Raw genomic sequence first — 20232 nt, forward strand, 5'->3', positions numbered from 1 at the left:
CTTGAGCTAAGAGTGAGTATCTTTATCAAAACTATAAATAGCCAGGTATGTGGTATATGCCTTTAATCCCAAGACTGGAGAGGCAGAAGTACATAGATGTCTGAATTCAAGTCTGGCCTGGTCTACATAGTGAGTTCCAGGGCAGCCAAGGCTACTGTTTTAAAATGAAAAAGAAAAAGAAGGAAGGAAGGAAGGAAGGAAGGGAGGGAGGGAGGGAGGGAGGGAGGGAGGAAGGAAGGAAGGAAGGAAGGAAGGAAGGAAGGAAGGAAGGAAGGAAGGAGAGAGAGAGAGAGAGAGAGAGAGAGAGAGAGAGAGAGAGAGAGAGCTGGTGCATAAGGTAGACCAATTCTATAGCATAAATTAAGGCATAAAAGAGCCCAAGCAAAAGAGAAGTAGATAAAACTAGAGAGGAAAGCAAGGGCAACTTTGAAACAGAAATAAAGGTGAGAAGAGAGTGAGAAAGTAAGGGAAGGGAGTGATGGGCACATGCTACCCTGTACACTCTGCATTCAGACCTGCGAGACAGCAGGGCCATAGAACACTGAGAACACATAGAACACTCACAGAACACAGAGAACACATAGAACACTCACAGAACACTGAGAACACATAGAACACTCACAGAACACTGAGAACACAGAGAACACTCACAGAACACTGAGAACACTCACAGAACACTGAGAACACATAGGACACTCACAGAACACTGAGAACACCCACAGAACACTGAGAACACTCACAGAACACTGAGAACACAGAGAACACTCACAGAACACTGAGAACACAGAGAACACTCACAGAACACTGAGAACACATAGGACACTCACAGAACACTGAGAACACATAGGACACTCACAGAACACTGAGAACACAGAGAACACTCACAGAACACTGAGAACACAGAGAACACTCACAGAACACTGAGAACACATAGAACACTCACAGAACACTGAGAACACATAGGACACTCACAGAACACTGAGGTGGCGATGGTTCTACAGGAGGAGAAGGAAGCGAGAGAGGAGAGGAGGGGCTACATCAAGAGGATGCCTGGGGTCTGTGTGAAGGTTACACAAGGAGTGGTCATGTTTAGGGGCTTGCTCTTCCACAGCATCAGCTTCATAAGTGATTGCAGAATCAGTGTGAATGATGGAGGAAACCAGCACAAACATGGACAGTGCATTTTCAGATGGAGATAAAGAAAATACATACTTCAAAATTGGACATGATTCTGTCTATCTGCATTGCAAACTGAAACACAGATAAAGGAAAGGCTGGGTGTGATTACTAGTGTCTAGAGGGAACAGACTGACATCATTTTACTACCAACTAACATGAAAGAGTTTAAGACAATGGTTCTCAACCTGTGGGTCATGACCCTTCATGGGGGGTACATATCAGATATCTTGCATAACAGATATTTACATTATGATTCATAACGGTATGAAAATTACAGTTATGCAGTAGCAGCAAAAATTATTTTATGGTTGGGGGATCATCACAACATGAGGAACTATGCTAAAGACCCTTTGAGGTCCACTGGTTTAAGGGTCTACAACAGTGACTCCAGGCAAACAGAAAAGCAAAAGAAAAGGCTGGCAACATTTTAGAAGACAGAAGACAATGCTGGGTGTCTACAGGTAGAAACGCCACCCAACAGCAAGCACAGCCCTAGAAATACCAGGTACCCTCAACAGGAAGATGTGAGAAAGCCTACACCCACCCTGCCATTGCGCAACTTGCCAGGCAGCTGCTGCCCTGTGCCACACAGCAGTAGACTAAGGTTTGTCCCTGAAGATGTGCACTGAGATGGGAGCTGAAATCAGTGGAAGCAGGACACAAGGCACTGCAGCCCACACAAGTGGCCGGGCACTGGTGACTCCTTCCCCCAGGGGCTATCGCTCTTACACCAACCGCTACACAAGAGTTCGGCGTGTTCATTTTTTAAAATAAATTTATCTATCTCTCTATCTTACATCCTGGTCGCAGTTTGCCCTCTCCTCTCCTCACAGCTCCTCCCTCCCCAACCCCACCCTGTTCCCACCGCCCAATCCACTCTTCCTCTGCTTCTGTTTAGGAAAGGGCAGGTCTCCCAGGAGCATCAACAAAACATGGAATATCAAATTGCAGTAAGACTAAACACCTCCCCATAGTTTAGGGCTGGGTAGGGTGACCCAGTATGAGGATTGGGTCCTAAAAGCCCGTAAAAGAGTCTGAGACAGTCCCTGTTCTCACTGTTAGAGGAGTCCCACAAGAGGACCAAGCTACCCAACTTAACATATATTCAGAGTGCCTAGGTCAGTCCCACGCAGGTTCCCCTTATGAGTCTCTGTGAGCCCTTATGAGATTCTGTGAGTTTTCTTGTGGCATTCTTGACCTCTCTTGCTCCTAAAATCCTTCCTCCCCTTCTGCAGAATTCCCCATACTCTGCCTAATGTTTCTCTATGGGTCTGCACCTGTTTCCATCAGTTCCTAGATGAAGCCTCTCTGATGACAATTGGATTAGGCACCAATCTGGTCACAGGAGGTGGCCAGTTCAAGCTATATATCCGCTATTGCTAAGAGTCTTAGCTGGGGTCATCTTTGTAGATTCCTGGAAGATTCCCTTGAACCAGGTTTTTACCTGACCCGGAAATGCCCCCACTTCCAGTAATCTCTTTCCTCTCCCCTTCTGACCCCCCAATCTGATCGCTCATGTTCCCATTTCCACCCACCCTCAGTCCACTCCCAAAATCTCTTCTATTTCCCCTTCCCAGGGAGATCCGAGCATGAACCCCTGGAGTGTTCATTTCTAAGTAGACCCCTTGGACCAAGAAAACCTCCCTACAGAGACTGGCCCACATGAAGTCTAAGAGTGCCCACATGGCTCCCACACTGACAAAGAGCAGCTCTGCCCATGTTCACAGATGAAAAGATCTCACAGCAAAACATGCCACCGTGAATTTAGAACTCAGGGACCAAAAAGAAAATTCTATATCCTCCACAGAGGAAAAAAGCAAGAGGAAGCTGGTCCCACCCAAAGAAGGATGGACAAGAAAACACTCATAGGTGAGTGTGAGCAAAGCAGGAGCCAGGATGTCAGCAGTCAGGAGCACAAGAGAGGAGTCCAGAAGAGGCCTGAGGACAGGGGCTGCGGGAAGCTCTGGGCGTGTCCACTTCAGGCTTGTCTGCAGTCTGTCAGAGGGTCCGGGAATTTACAGTGACAGGAACAGGAAAATAAGGCAATTTATTTTCCCACGAGGAAAAATTATACAAGGAAGAGCCAAAGGTACTGCAACAGGCTGAAGGTCGGGCCTGGTTAACTCTAATAAACATTGAAAGAGGCACACATACAAAAGAGGTTAACCAAAAGACGACCTTACCCGCTTGCAGAAGTAAACTGCAGCCCCTGGGAAGGGGTGGAGGATAGAACCACATCTGGTTGAAGACACACCAGGACTTGGAACTGTTAAAGGGCCAGGCACACTACCAGAGCACTGCATCTCTGCTTCCTTACAGATGCCTCCAGCCACCCTAGCATTCATGCACCTACCCGGGTCCCTCCAGTAGACAAAGAAGAACCATGTGTCAGATGGCACACTTGTCCCATCGCCTAACAGGTGCCTGCCACCTGGTAGCCTTCAACAGACGTTTCCTGTGTTGCTAAGTAGAAGACCATGAGGGTCCTTCTGAATCTGAGGTTACACAACCTGGGCTACAAGGCAACATGAGACTACTCCCCTTGCTTCATAGTTTGTTTAGGGGGTCCTAGTATAAAACTACTCGTCAGCCTTATTTCTAAACATATCTTAAGAAATTGAGTCCTTTGGAACAAAACGAATAATCTATAAATCCAATGTATCAAGAATTTTGTAATAAGGTGCTAGATAGATAGGCATATCTTACATGTAATTAAAAGTAGCCTTAATTATAAGTATGTAAACAGTGGAATAATATAGCAAAGCACAAAATACTAATATTAACATAACTAAAATGTGTGTTTCTCAAACATATAGTTGCTCCAATTCAACACAGCTATATTATAATTATTAATAATATATATTATTACTATATTATCACTATATTACTATGTTACAGGTAGTTTCTTAGATACAGAACTCTAAGATAAACCCTGCTGCTGTAGATCTATACATATGCCTATAAATGCCTATAGGTAAGCTCATTCCTCTCAACGGCATTTCTCCACTCATCTGAAGTTATTAACATGATCCAAATAACCTGGCACTCTGAGAAACACTTCCCTAGCCTCTTGCAGATATCTTCAAAGCTCTCATTTAAAGTGAGAATCCAGTCACAGAACTTCAGGCTGTTTCATGCCATGACCCACCCCCCACTCACCACAACAGACATTCCAAGGGACACTTCTGTCTACCGTGACTCCCCAGCACGCTGCCCTCCCTACATAAGGTCTCGTATAGCTAGATCCTAATGCATCAGTTCAGAGGGAATAAACACTGGAAAGCGAACTCTGATAGAACTCTATGCCAGCCTCAAGCCAACAAGCACCAACTTAATGGACACAAAGTCCACAATATAACTGTGTGTACGACAAGAATCTAAAGCTGGGTATATGATTCTGTAGTTCAGACCACAGGTAACTCAGGACTGATGAAATGTTCAAAAGGATCTGGACACAGTTAAAAATGACATCATTCTTGAGCTGGAGTGATGGCCCAGCCATTAAAATCACGTACTTCTTTTGAAGAAGACCCAGGTTCAATTCCCAGCCCTGACGTTGGGCATCTCACAACTGCCTAGAACTCTAGGTCCAGGGCACCTACACTCACATACGCATAACTATGTGAGTTCAGCAGATATCTGATAGATAATACACTAATATCTGATTGGGGGTGGTGCCCGTGTGTCAGCTTGCTGTATCAGAGTGATGCTGTCTTCCCCACTTACACACATAACTGATTTTTTAATGTTTATTTTATTTTACAGTGGGGGCAATGGAAGATGTATGTCTGTACACCCCATGCATTCAGGATCCCATGGAGGTCAGGAGAAGGAATCAGATCCCTGGAGCTGGAGTTACAGGCAGTTATGAGCTACCATGTGGGTTCTAGGAAACAAACCCAAGGACTCTGGAAGAGCAGTAAGTGCTCTTAACCACTGACCCATCTCTCCAGCCCATAATCAAAAATTTTAAAAGTAACAATTGAAGTAATAACTACTGAATTTATAAAAAGCTGTTTTTATAAACTAAAAGTGCCAGAACACAGGGGTGTATGTGGTGTGTGTGTGTGTGTGTGTGTGTGTGTGTGTGTGTGTGGTGTCTATGTGTGTGTGTGGTGTGTGTGGCATGCATGTGTGTATGTGTGTGTGTGTGTGTGGTGTGTATGTATGTGTGTGTGGTATGTGTGGTGTATATGTGGGTATAGTATGTGTGTTGTGTGTATGTGTGTATGGTGTGTATGCGTATGTATAGTGTGGGTGTGTATGTGTGTATGGTGTGTATGTGTGTGGTGCGTGCATGCGTGCGTGCGTGCGTGCGTGCGTGCGTGCATGTGTGTGTGTGTGGTCCACTTTAGTGTATTCTAACAAGCCTACGATGGGATAACTCAGAATAATCAATGTAGAAAACAATGCTGTGTTATGCTGTAAAACAACAAAGAAGCACAGGGAAAGCTCCTGGCGATAACAGGAAGCTATCACACAACACTGGAGGCAATGATGGAGACCGAGGGGAAGACAGCATCACTCTGATACAGCAAGCTGACACACGGGCACCACCCCCAATCAGATATTAGTGTATTATCTATCAGATATCTGCTGAACGCCACCGGACCAGACAGAAAGAAAACAACCTGTGGGCTGGAGAGACAGCTCCACGGTTAAGAGCACTGCTGTGTGGCAGAAGAAATGGATTCCGTTCCCAGCACACACGTGCAGCTCAGAAACATCTGCAACTCCACTTCCAGGGGATCTGACGCCCTCTTCTTATGCAGGCAAAACATTCATACACATAAAATTAAAATAAGTAAGTCTATTTTTAAAATAATATGGATCAGCATCTCAGAAACAGAAGGGACCCAGACCACGAGGCCTCCTATATCCACAGCCTCACCAGCAACCTCAAGTCCACATTCTAATCCAGCAAATAGCAGGTGGTGCTGGGGTGAGGAAGCCCGGTCCCCAGGTCACTGACAGGGCCACGCTGGTACAAGTTGAGAGAAAGGAAGGACGCACAGGTGCACTGCTTTGACCTACTACCTCCAACTCTAAAAAAACAGTCATAGCAGGAGATGATCTGCCTCCCGGCATAGTCAACACAAACAGAGGCAAACAGTAAAGTAATGTAGGGCCAAACAATAGGGAGCTAATTAGTGACTTATAGTATATGCAGAACAGCCTGAAAATACCAGGAAAATTGAGAATAACACTTCCTAACTATATTGCATAAAAAAAATTTAATGTTTATACATTAAAAATGGTAATCATGTACATTTCAAATTGTTAATCAATAAATACAATCACAGTAATTTTGTCTTTAAAATGGTATAGTTTGGAGGATCAGGAATCTGTGAAATTCTCATGTACAGTAGGTATTAAGGATAAATGAGATCATGACTTAGCTATTCAATTAGTAATAACTAAATCCTTTTAGTCATTATGGGGATTTTCTACTTCTACAGCATTAAAAATGGTGTTACTCACATATTGACTTGTGTTCATTAGGCACAATTGCTTGTGTAACATTTTACTGAGAATGGAATAGAAAAGGTTGATAGAAAATACAGACACCATCATCACAACAGTCCAGTTCTAGCAATGAAAAGAATGGCAGTCTTAGAAAGAGACAGATCTGGATTCAAACCCTCGCTCTGTCAACACAAAAGCATCCATACTTCCTGAGTCAAAATCCAAACAATTTACAGAGACCACAGAACCCTGCACAGACAGGCAGTCTGCAATCCAGAGGCTGCCCCCGGCATCAGAACCTCGCGCAAAGGCACAGGGCCACCCTGCATCTGCAGACACCTGGCGGCTGCTGTGTGGGCCAAATGCTTCTCCTGTGTCTCTTAATAGTTTAACATTAATTGTGGTGTTACAGTTTGGGGGAAAGATATTGTTAAAGACACATCTTCATCCAATATGGTAGTTTTTTGTTTTGTTTTGTTTCCACTTTAGATACTTTGTCTTTAGAACAATTTGACAAAACTATGCAAAAATGCAGTTTCCAAACACACACAACTGGGCCACTGTCAGCAGCCTCCGCCACAGCAGTCCTTGGCGCAGACAAACGTACCCTGACCCATCACTTCACCACAGGCCACCGCTTCCACTGAGGCTTGCTCCTTTGCTGTCATTGAGTTTTAGGCGCTCTTTGTATGTTCTGGTCAGTATCTTTTCAAAGGATCTTCTCCAGTCTACTAGGCTTGTCTGTCATCCCACCACAGTGTTTTTCACAGTTACAAAGTCTAGCTTGTAACCATCTTGACTGCTAGACTTTGTAAGTCTTAAACTCAGAAAATGTCAGTCCTGATGTCTACCCTTTTCTTTCAATATTACTCTGGTTATTTGGGGTCTTCTGTCCTTTCATATAAATTCTAGAACCAGATTGTTAATGTCCACAAAATTACCTGTTGAGATTTTGAATCAGACTATACTAAATCCACAGTTCAGGCTAAAAAGAACTGACTTCATCCCAACAACAAGGGTCTTCTTACCCATGCCTGTAACTCTCAATTACAGTTCTTTGATTTATTTCATCAGGATTATATAGTCTTCCTTATATAGATAACATGCATACTTTCTTAAATTTATACATCAGTATTTAATTTGGGGCACTAATGGAAATTATAGTGTATGTTTGGAGATTTGAGGGAGGGCAGGGTCAAACAGGATCTCATCATGTAACCCAGGATGTCCTCAACTCAGAATCCTCCTGTCTCAGAATCCTAGGTGTTGGAATCATAGATGTGCACCATCACACCTGGCTGATGCTTGAGGATCAAACTCAGGGCCTTGTGTGTGCTAGACAAGCCCGCTACCACTGATATTATTTTCATCTTAGGTTCTAATTGATCACAGAGGAAAGCAACTGATGATGGTACACTAGGTTTGTATCCTGCAACCCTGATGTGACATCTATTAGTCCTAAGAGTTTGTCAGTTCTTTCATATTACACAGCCATGTCACACCCAGGTAAACACAGAAACCTTCCTTCCCAATCTGTATACCACTAGTTCCTTTTATATACGTGGAAGACATTAGAGAGGGCTGGCTCAATGTAGTCTATAAATATCAGACTGAATTCAACTCCATTTGGGCCTAGTGCTTGCTATCTGGGGTGGTTAGTAAGTACTGACTCAGTTTCCTTAGTAGATCGACGTGCGCTTCCCCAGAGGGTCTGTTCCTTCTCCGTGAGTTAGCAGGCTTTGTCTCTTGGGGAGGTGGTGGGAAATTGTACAGTGATTAAATTCATCACATCCAAGCTGTTCACTGTACAAGAGGGAGTGATGTCCCCTCTCTGGTTTCTCCTACAGAGTTCTTTCTTCCTTAGTTATCCTCTCTAAAGGCTTAGTGACCTCACTGATGGTCAGAGAACCGGCCTTTAGTATGGTTAATGATGTTGATCTCTTGTTTTCATTCCATTGATTCTAGCTTTTTTAGGTTTTGAATTTGTTTTTAACTCACAGGAAGTTGCAGCGTATCTCAAAGTGTCCTTTGCTCTTCGCCTGGCTGTCCATGAGGAGAACCTATGCAGCAGCATCAATACAGCCGCAAGGTCAGGAATTTGACAAAGCTTCTTAATGCTGATGAGGCCATGACCCTGAAAGTGAGCTATGTAACAGTGAGCTTCTTCAGAAACACTCTCAGCTTTTGCTCTCTACCCACCAAACAACGAAGCCAGGTCTCCAACGAACGAACTGTACGTCAGCACTTGTGTGTTGGAACATACACAGCGTGCATTCATACTCCACAAAGCTCGGCGGCGGCGCCTGCGCAGGCAACGGGCTTCCAAGGGAGGAAGGAGCCCACCCTCGGCACCCACCAGCTCTGCTCTCGCTTCCTTCTGCCGCCACACAAGGAAAACATCCACAAACACAGCTGGAAGCAGAAGAAGATCAAAGTTATCTAGAACAAAGCCCACCAAATGCTTGGGTCCCTCCACAGCATCCGTCCACTGACACTCCCACCATTCCCTGGACACCTCTACTGACAAGAAGCTCATAAGATCTCAGATCTAACCCATCTCTGGTTAAGACACTAATCCTTGAAAGGTATTTCCAGCTGGGCACTGGTGGTGCACACATTTAATCCTAGCACTCAGGAGGCAGAGGCAGGCTGCCTGGTTTGAGGCCAGCCTGGTCTACAGAGCAAGATCAAGGACAGCCAGGGCTACACAGAGAAACCCTGTCTCAGAAAAAAAAAAAAAAAGAAGAAGAAGAGGAGGAGGAGGAGGGAGGTAGAAAGGAGGGAGGGAGAGAGGGAGGGAGGGAGGGAGGGAGGGAGGGAGGGAGAAAGTTAAGAAAGAAAAGAAAACGGGTATTTCTAACCATGCCTCCAATTCTCTCTTGCTCTCTGCAGCTGGAGCTTCTCTGGTTCTAGCCGCCTCCTGAGAGGAGGGGAGAAGAAAGAGAACAAGCAGCTCCACTCCTTACTGCCCCCCCAGTGAGGCCCCAGTACCCCAGATTTCCAGCACAGTCAACACTCCTCTTGCCCTCTAGGTTTAACAAGCATGGCAGAGCTCCAGCCCTCAAATACCTGAAGTCTGCACATGATCTGAAAGGTGAAAATGTCTGCTTTCTCCTTCCGGTCTTCCTAAAATAGAACTCTAAATGCCTTCACCAGCCGGTCATCTCTGCAACGGAATGGCGCCTGTTTACCTATGCCCTGGAGCCCTGGTGCTTCGGTTCGTGCTGCATAAAGGATCCTACAACCCCACCCAAGAACCGAAGATCACTTCCCACTGACAGAACTAAGCCAACAACAGCCCCGCAAGACTGTCCCCCTCCCCTGGGCAGACACTCACTGGAGAATGGTTCTAGGGAGCAGTCTCACGTTATACCAGTAGGTGTCACTCTATGACACATTTTAAATTCTTTTCAATTCACTCATTCAACAACTGCACTGAGGGCCCAAGGTGTGCTAGGCATAATTCTAGGCACAAAGAACATAGTGAGAGATAAAACAGCACAATGCTGTTCTCATGAAGTCCGCAGTGTAGACACTAATAAAAATACCATTTCATTTGCTTTCTAGATAGAGGTTTAGGAAATTTATTTCCTAATGAAGTTCAATACAAAACTGAACTTGCTAAGTTAATAAACAACTCAAGATAATTCACAAATAGCAAACACTAAATCTAGAATCAGAGAAACTGCTGTCCCAGATCAGCACTGTCATACCCTGTGTGTGTTTTCTAGACGTGAATTTATTCAACACCTCTTTCCCAAACCCCGAGTTTCTAAAACCCGAGTTTAAGGTATGCCTTAGTACAACAGAAAGGAATTTACCTTGAACAATCCAAATTTTAAAATCTGCCTGCTCATATTTTACCAGCAGAGAGATGATGTTATAAGCTAAGACTACCTGCAAAGCTGACTGATTCCCAGACACTGAGCTCCTTCTTGCCACTTAGAAAATGGCATCTGAGTGACACTGGCTAATGCAGACACACAGCAATGGACGGTGCCTCAGCGGAAGAAGCAAGGTTCCTCCACCGCTAGCATCTGCCTGGTTTCATCTGTGGGACTCCTAGCTGTCACCAGAACTGTGTGCAACTTGAGGCTCACAGCACAGCAATGACCAGTCACAGAGTCACAAGACACAAGTCTAAGAGGTGCTGAGACAGCACATGCAGATGGCACGTCTGCCCCAAAGCACGGGACCTGAATCCACTCAGTGTCTACTCTCAAACAGAATGTTCTCCGTAATGCAAAGGCTACAGAGCCAGTCACAGACTATCGCGGACTCTGAAACAACACAGAAGTCCTACTGTAGACTTCTTTAAGCTCAAACTCAGTTGTCCTGGCTTATGTGTAACAACGATCATCAAAGTTCTGACCTGATGCTCTTTCTGGAACTGTGAGTCCTTGCCCAAGCATCTCACGCTGCACTGCAGATCGCTCAAGTGCAGCATGGACTCCTAAGAACGAACGCTTCGGAAGACAAGCGGCATTTGAAAAACCAAAACGAACAACACCAAGGTGTTCGGGGAACAATGCCAAGTGGCCACAAGGTCAAAGACTCATTTATGTCAACATTAAGTGGCATTTTCTTTAATGTTATAATGGCAGAACAATCTAGTATTTCCAAGGCATGCAAATTGACAGGCTCAGTGTTGATAAACATTGGGCATGATTGACATGTCACCAAACTTTGTGTGTATGCATGTGTGCCTGTGTGTGTGTGTGTGTGCCTGTGTGTGTGTGTGTGTGTGTGTGCCTCTGTGTGTGTGTGTGTGTGTGTGTGTGTGTTTGGTGTAGAAGGGGCCCAATGTACTGAGAAAGCCATTTTTGGAGTCAACTAAGTTCAAGGTTTTTGATCAGCAGTCCTCCAAGTTGGCCATGGGACTTCCGGGCAAGTTACTCTATGTTTTTGTATCACTTTCCCATCAAGATGCAGGTAATGGGGTTGTAGGAGGGATTCCATAAACCACTTCATATAAATGTGGGGTGGGCACACAGCAGGTGCTCACAAATGACAGCTACCAGGAATTCCACCTTTCTTCCTGACCACTAACATGACTGGCCTGACCAATGCTTCACAGCTGCACCTTCACAAAGTGCATCATCCTACAGCCACACTTTGGAAAATTAAAACCCCACACTCAACTGAATGCCCACAAACACTGTTACCCCTTCTCCTCGGCACAGTGTATGCTGCATGACCTTAAGAGAATGGCTGAGGTAAAAGCTTCCCCCGCTGCTCTGTTATTTGAAAGTGCGGATGCACTTGAGTCATTTCCTCTTTTGTTTCATATCCTTAAGATCCAAAGCTTCAAAGACAGAATGCCAGCATGCAGTCCATTTATGACTGAACTCTTGAAGAGACACTGAAGAATTACCTTGTCAATCACCCCAAGGACTCTGAAGGCCTTCAGCTCCTCGGCAGGGCTCCTTAGGTTCCAAGGGGGCCTTGAACTTAGTGATCCTGGAGGCTAATGGAAGATATCAAAGATTACACATCAATCAGGGAGGTACTTGAAGGAAGACTGCCTACTGCAGCAAACGTCAGGCCAAAGAAACTAAATTTATCATAAATCAGAGAAGGGAAGATGAAAGGAGGAAGCTACTGTTGTCTGTAATGCAAAATAAAAAAATCAAAATCAAAAATCTAAAAGGAAAAGCAAGACAAAAGCACAAGTAAATAAGTCATAGCACTGAAAACAGGTTTTTAAAAAGAAAAATTAATGAGCTGATGCTGGTTCACAGCTATCATGAAAATGTCTAACAATCAAGTAAGTGGGCCGGAGTCAGCGACAACCTTGTGTTTACCCCAGCAGACCAAAAATAATCCAGCAGAGGGAAACAAAGAAAAATAATAATAATTAACAGATTCACTTGGAACAGAAGGGCATAAGGCATTCTCTTACCTTGAAACTACAGTCCTCTAGTGTTTCCTTACAGAACAAAGTAAGCACTTAGAACCTTAAATACAGACCACGTGCTTTAAGAAGAATCAGCACATTCAAGTTCAGCCAGAAAAATCACCAAACAACGGTGAAAAAAAAAAAAAGTCTCATCAATATACCCAGTAATTATGAGAACAAAGGCTGGGGGTGGTTTACGGAAGAAAGAACTTTTCTTCAAATATTTGAATATCTGTGATGTGGAAAACAGTCTGTTAGCTACAGACAAGATAATGGACATGAGGGAGGGATGCTGGAGTGGCACAGTTAGAACAGTATTAACTTCCAAACTCCAGGTAGCTTTTCCCTGGCGGTACCTCAGAGCATCTCCAGCTGGCACGTACGTCCAGAAAGTCCTTCTGTAATTATTCCTCACAGTACATCAGTACACTTCGAAGGGTATCAGGGGACATAAAGCCTTGTCACACCGGACAGAAGGCCTTATCAACAAACTAGACAAGAACAGAGAAGGGACAGCAGATACTCAAGCATGATCAGGGAAGGACTGAGACGCCACTCTGGACGTTTATGTCCCTCTGCAGACCAACATGGCCAGACAGAGCTCCTAAGAAGAACTGCACCCTGGTCACCCTCTTTTTTTGGGGGGGGGGAGAGGCTCCAGCAGCAGCTGAGATGGTGGCTGGCCAACAGAAGGAAGAGATGGAGGAGGCAGAGGGGAGCTGGCAAGAAGGCTGTCTGGGGGACGTGGTGCCTGTTATAATGAGACTGTCTAGAGAAGCCATTCTGACCACCTTCAGCTTGTCTCCTTATCTCTGGCTGTAGAGCAAAGGCTGAATCCAGGTCGTCTGGAATACTGATGCTGGAATATGGGAGAAGGTGTCTGGTGTGGTTTGGATTTTGTAGACAGGGGCTCATGTAGCCCAGGCTGGCCCTGAGTTTGCTTTGTAACCAAAGCTGATCTCAAACTCTGGATCTTCATGCCTCTACCTCCCATATGCTGGGATTACAGGTGTGTACTACATCTGGCTAAGGCTGTGTGTGTGTGTGTGTGTGTGTGTGTGTGTGTGTGTGTGTGTGTGTGTGTACATGTATATGTACATGCATGTGGAGGTCAGAGGTCAACACTGGATGCCTTCTTCAGTCACTATCTTACAGTTGGAGGTGGAGTCTCTCACTAAACCTAGAGCTCACTGAATGGCTACACTGGCTGGTCAGCAAGCCCCGTGGATCCTGACGCCGTGTCCTCACCTCTCCTGTGCTAGCATGCAATGCCATGCTGTTGGGATCCAAAGTCCTCATGTTTTACCCACAGAGCCATCCTCAGCCCTGGCTTTTGTTCTAGAGATACTTTAACTTGAGACAGTATCTCAATTGTACTAGATAATAATAATCTTTTTTAAATCGTATGATTTGGAGTTCTTAGCTGTCTCAACAAATGTTATTTGATATCCCATTTCATAGGAACTAGAGCAGATGTCAGAAACTAGATGCCTCTTTAAAAGGTTAAAATCTAAAGAGGGTGTTTATGCATACAAATGTATATCATGACATTAGTGTTACACGTGGGAACTATTGTAAAAAGTCTCTTCTACATGGTTTATATTGTATTATTTCATCTTTATCCTCCCATTCCCACTCGGAATGTGGTGCTCACAGGAAAAGTTGCTCTAATAATACCCATTTTGCTCTACATAAAGGGAAACAGAAAAGTGAATTGCTTCCATCACAAAGAGAGACAGTGGAATCCTAGACAGACCTTAGCCCCTGCCCTGCTGCTGGCAATCCTACTATATAGCACACAGATAAACACACACACACACACACACACACACACACACACACACACACACACACACACCCTGCTGCATTACCAAGAAAAAGAAAGACCTGTTTATAACTTCAGCAAAAGAGATTATCAGGGAAAAGTGATATCTTAGCCATTACACTTGACGTTTAATACCAAATGCCCCAACATGGCACCCTCTCTTCTGTTCACACTTCTCAGTCACTGTTCCCTGAGCTCAGTCTCCAAAGAACGCAGCTGACTTCACCTATCACAACGGCAAAGCAAGAGCCGCACAGTCTGCCGCACCACTCCGCGCATGGCAGCAGAACAGTGCTAGGGTTTAGACTGGGGCCACTCGGTGCCCTTATGTTGATGGCAGCCCCAGGTCAGCAGTGTTCAGAAGCGAGTCCTCTGGGAGGTGACTGGATCTTGAGGGCTCTGACGTCATAAATGAATCCACTATGGGCTTGTGGCTTTAAAAGGGTGCTGTGTTAATGGGATCTAGGAAGTGGACCTAAGTGGAGAAAGGTGGGTCACTGGAGACTTGCCTCCCACACCTATGTCCACCACAGGCCCTTGATCATGATGAGGCTTTGCCATAGGCCAGCAACAACAGAGCCAAGTGACCACAGACTAAAACCTCCGGAACCATGAGCCAAAATAAACCCTTCCATCCTTTTCCAGCAATTAAAAACCTAATGAAGACACTACAAATCAGTAAGAGGCATGGAGGGTCTGCTTGAGTGAGGGAAGCATTCCAAGTGGAGGACAGGAAAACAAAAGTCCATACTCAGCGTCGGTTTCCACAGCACTGGAACGCCAAGAAGAACATGTGCACAGTCCTCTTCCTAGTGGGGAGAGCAGGTGTTCTATGTGCAAAAGAAGCTGTAAGACAGAGCTGGGTGATGATGGGAACAGCAAAGGCAATAGACACCGAACTTGTCTTTATTCTTTAAACCGCTTTGCAAGCTTAGGGCCAGAGACAGGGCACACAAGGATCACCAAATAAAGGAGTCATTTACAAACCTTGTATGGTTGGCTTCTGTGGGAGGGAGAGTCAGTTTTCTTTGAGGGTGTGGCCCCTGGTAGATCTCCCTACTAGCCCATGCCCATGAGTACATGGGCAGTACACTTGGACTTGGTGGTCATAAAGGAGGACACAAAATTGGAAGGGGGTGGGAAGGAAAGTGGGGAGTGGATCTGGGAGAAGTGAGAAATGAACATTATCAAAATATATTGTACAGTTGATTGGCTTGATCAGTTTGGGAGGCATCTAGGCAGTGGGACCAAGTCCTGTGCTCATTGCATGAGTTGGCTGTTTGAAACCAGGAACTTATGCAGGGACACTTGGCTCAGTCTGGGAGGAAGGGACTGGACCTCCCTGGACTGAGTCTACCAAGTCGATCACAGTCCTCGGGGGAGGACTTGTCCTGGAGGAGGTGGGAATGGAGGGTGGGCTGGGGGTAAGGGGAGGGTGTGGGAGGGGGGAGAATAGGGGAACCCATGGCTGATATGTAGAACTGAATGGTATTGTAAAATAAAAAATATATATCACAAAAAAAAAATATTGTACAAACACATGAAATACTCAAAAAATAAACATATTCTTCAAAATCTTTTATTTCTTCTATGTGGTAGCATTTAAATTATGTATAACCACAGATCTGTTCCTGTCTTCAGACAGCAAAGGGAAACATAAATCTACAGAATTTTAAAACTAGAGAGAGGCTGCAGAGACCAAATGCACACCTCGGGTTCTTTCCTCTCTCTAACAGAGGAAACCGGGAAGCAACACAGCTAAGCCGTCTATGACGGCAATAGCTGTGACAGAAGAGAGGGGTAACCTGTGACTGTACCCAGGGCAGGGGGTGCAGGCCTGTAATTGTACCACTCAGGATGCTGAACAGAAGAGAGGGGTAACCTGTGACTGCACCCAGGGCAGGGGGTGAGGGCCTGCAATTGTACCACGCAGGATGCTGAACAGAAGAGAGGGATAACCTGTGACTGTACCCAGGGGAGGGGGTGAGGGCCTGTAATTGAACCACTCAGGATGCTGAACAGAAGAGAGGGGTAACCTGTGACTGCACCCAGGGCAGGGGGTGAGGGCCTGCAATTGTACCACGCAGGATGCTGAACAGAAGAGAGGGGTAACCTGTGACTGTACCCAGGGGAGGGGGCGCAGACCTGCAATTGTACCACGCAGGATGCTGATGCAGGAGGATGAAGGTGGCCCTGTCACACAATGAATGAAATAATAACCTCGATTACCAACAGCAGCAACAGCAGCACACTGTGTCGGAGGAGCAGGGTGACTCCCCAGTGCTTCTCTTATATGCCAGGGCCACTCTAGGGGCCAAGAAAGAATGGTTAGGCCATCTATACCAGGACTGAACAGACAAGAGAGGCGGGACAAGGAGTGTGACCCAATGGGGATGGCAAGATCATGCTGCTCGACTGGCCATGGCCCAGGCAGCTGGCATGCCTAGCGCCCTGCAGTGCTCTCCACAGCTGGTACCTGGTACCTGTAGTCAGCACACAGTTCACACCTGGTTGCCATTTCTGTTCTCTAAAAGGCTAAGTGAAGACCGCCTGGCTGCTTCTTAGAGTTCTCTGTGGCGCTAAGTTGCCGGTTGACCTACCCACAGTCTTTTATTCGGTGTGCTCACTGTGCAACCTCCACCCACCTGTAGGCGAGCGTTCCTCAAACCACAGTGTTTATGCACATCACTTGAGGACCCATCAAAGTGAAACATCAGATGCAGGAGGGCACCCAGGACTCTGTACTTCCCACAGCTCCCTGAAGGGGCTGCTGATGCTGGTTCACCAGCCCCACTCAGAACACCTGAGCAGCAGTCACTGGTGTTGAGGAAAAGAAGTAACAAACAAAAGGAAAGAAACATATCAAGAATCCAGACTCTGACTAAGGACAGCGGTGAGTACTTATAATCCCTACAGCAGGGAGGAGACCAGCGGGGGTGATACAGCAAGACCCTGCCTCAAATAAAGAAATCAATATCCAATCAATCAATCAATCAATATCCAAACTCAGAACTTCAATATCCAGCACATGGAGTCCCTGAACACAAGCTCTTTCTTCTCCAGAGTTCTCACTTTACAAATATTTCCTGAGCGAATGGCTAGCTCGAGCACTCTCCCTTGGGTGGCTGGTACACCTGGCATTTAGCCGTTTGTTGCTGAGTCCCAAGCCTACTGCCACCTCTCTCGCCGAGTGTCAACATCTTCCAATGACATCTGGCGTCAGCCAACAGCATCAGCAAACACAGACGCGCCGCATCAATGCCAGCGTCACACTTGTGCTCAGAATCTGCAGGACCTCAGAACACTGTCCATGGTGACATTCACTCACCCCAAGTAACTGCAGGATAAAATGGCATTTACATGTTTATGTCCTCTATTTAGATAACTTATTGTCCCTTTTCTAAATTTAATTGATTTTAAATTTTCTTACACAAAAATGCTATTTTAAATCTCTCACAATTTGGAAAAATAAAAATAAAAGCAGCCTGTCTCCCACAGTCAAGATTCTACCTCTATTATAAACCTACCTCTCCAATTTTCCTGGAGCCTTTCAAGTATGATGAATGAGGCAGAGCTGGGAAAGTTCCTACTGGCTTCTTTTCCAGCATTTGTTTGCAAAGGATTTCTACATTTACCACATAAGAGGTTCCAAAGCTCCAAAGTTCAATAAAGCAAAGAAAAGGCCGGGGCAGAGGGAGCCACTGCCCCAGAGGGGATGGAGACCAGCGCTGCTCAAGCCCCAAAGGATTCCTTTAGCTGCTGAAACAGCTACAGAGAGATGTTTGCACGGGGATTCACCAGAGAAGCCGCGTCTGCTTTGCACAGCCTAAGGAAAAGGGCCGAGTCACTCACACCTATCCCCATCATGTTGACTGAAATTCAGACTCAAAGACAGTTAAAGGAAAGAGACAATGGTTCACCAAGCTGATCTCAAGAAAACAACCAAGCCTACTCTTGAGCAGTGTAGAGATAGGCCTCACAGAAAAACACAAATGGAAATGAAAACAAATGTTGGCTATAAGAAAGACACCGTGTCTACTCTCTCCTCCAGCTGCCTTCACCCAGAAACAAACACAAATTCCCTGTCAGCTCAGAACCAGTGGTCACCCCCCTTTAGCCTTCGGAAACAATTCTCCACTACTGTCAGCTCTGCACGGTCTCTCTGAGCTTGGTCTCCTGAGCTCCAGAGCTGTGTTCAGTCATGCTGTAAGGTTTGCAAGACGAGCAGCTGTGTGGTGCTCTGTGTCTGGAGGGACGCTACACACCCAGTCTTAAAAGACATTTAGTGAATGAGCAGCCTCATCGAATCAGCTTTCCTCTTTAGACCTCAGCTTAGTGTCATTACAAGTTATGCTTCAAGTGAGGTTCTGACTCATCTACAGAGTGGCTGGATCTCTGATCACGAGCTCCAAAGAGGCCTTGTGTTTATTTGCTATGACTCCAAGTATGTCATATGCTTGTTCCGAATGCCATAAACCATTACAGGCAGTATGGGCTAATAAAGTAAATCTTAAAAAAAGAAATGATGACTCCATGGAAAGCCAGTAGGATGCTGACCAGGGACACACAGGAGGGACAGAAGGCATCATAGGTACCATTTAAAATGATACTGGGGGCATTCTTAAGACACTACGGCCATACAGGATGATTCGGTATAGCACGGATGTCATCTGATGTTTTCAACTGTGTTTCCAGAGCAAAACGGAGAATGAAGACACTTGTTCCGTTGGGGACAGACGCTCTGCGCTCATAATTATCAACAGTCCAGCAGAAGAGCATGCTCCCCCTCATTTTCCAGATCCAGAAACAGACACTAGGAAGTGTCTCTGCCAAACCATGTGCGGAGCCAGCGGGATGGCTCGGTGGAAAAGCACCTTGTCGCCAAGCCTACAACCTGAACCTAATCCCTGGGACCAACACCAGGAAAACTTATTCCCACTATATGGGTGCACACACGTGTGTGTACACACACACACACTAGCACACTAAAAACTGCAACTTTTAAAGAATTTTGTTGTCTCTTTCATGGCTTCAAGTCACAGAATATACCAAGACTACCTGCCTCTTGGATCAATTAAGGAAATAAACTAAACACTTCCTCCCATTTTCAGAAAACCTTTGCAAGAATTTAAAACAAAAAATGCTACTTCCAGAAACTGGCCAAACCCAAGTAGACCTGACATCAAAGCAATAAACAAGAATGTTTCTAAACCTTATGCCACGCAAACAGGGTTGAGGTAGTCCCAAACAGCTTACAACATCCCTACATCATTGTGCCTCAGCAGCTACAGGGGGTCTCCAGCAAATCCTTAGAGGATTTTCCCCAGAACAGTTTCAACACAACTGATAAAGCTGCACAGGTGTGCACAAGAACTGTGGCCTCAGAAGCCGGGGACGCACAGGAACTGTGGCCTCAGAAGCCGGGGACGCACAGGAACTGTGGCCTCAGAAGCCGGGGACGCACAGGAACTGTGGCCTCAGAAGCCGGGGACGCACAGGAACTGTGGCTTCCAAAGCTCAAGAGCAGGCCGTGGATGATAAGCCATGGCATCTTACAGACAGTGAGATTAGGACAGTTTTTATTGGCACTGCCAGTCTCACATGGAATCACCCAGAAGACACACTGCTGGGCATGTCTGTGAGGATGTTCCCAGAGAAGATTAACTGAGGAGGGAAGGCCCTCCCTGAAGTAGGTAGCACCACACCATGGGCTCAGGTCCAAAACAGAATAAAAAGTGGAAAAGGAGCAAGCTCACAGAGGCTGCACTCACCCCTCTGCTTCCTGCTCCACTCAGAAATGAGGAAGCTCTGAGCTGCTCCTGCCTCCACACCTCCCCGCCATGACCACCTAGAAAGCTGCTCA

General features: G+C 45.8%; 1 protein-coding gene across 4 annotated transcripts in view; it reads right to left on the reverse strand.

Annotated features, from left to right (window-relative positions):
- Rps6kc1 (ribosomal protein S6 kinase C1) overlaps nucleotides 1-20232 on the reverse strand; it is a 147603-nt gene that overhangs the window by 53568 nt on the left and 73803 nt on the right. For 3 of the 4 annotated variants that reach the window (XM_006972084.3, XM_042258834.2, XM_076548200.1), the window contains one exon: nucleotides 12020-12112. The exons of the other annotated variant lie outside the window; for it this stretch is intronic. In XM_006972084.3, the coding sequence (XP_006972146.1) occupies nucleotides 12020-12112 (93 nt within the window). The remainder of the gene's footprint in view (nucleotides 1-12019; nucleotides 12113-20232) is intronic. 4 annotated transcript variants of the gene reach the window in all.

This window comes from Peromyscus maniculatus, chromosome 11 (assembly GCF_049852395.1).
Source record: "Peromyscus maniculatus bairdii isolate BWxNUB_F1_BW_parent chromosome 11, HU_Pman_BW_mat_3.1, whole genome shotgun sequence".
Taxonomy (NCBI): Eukaryota; Metazoa; Chordata; class Mammalia; order Rodentia; family Cricetidae; genus Peromyscus; species Peromyscus maniculatus.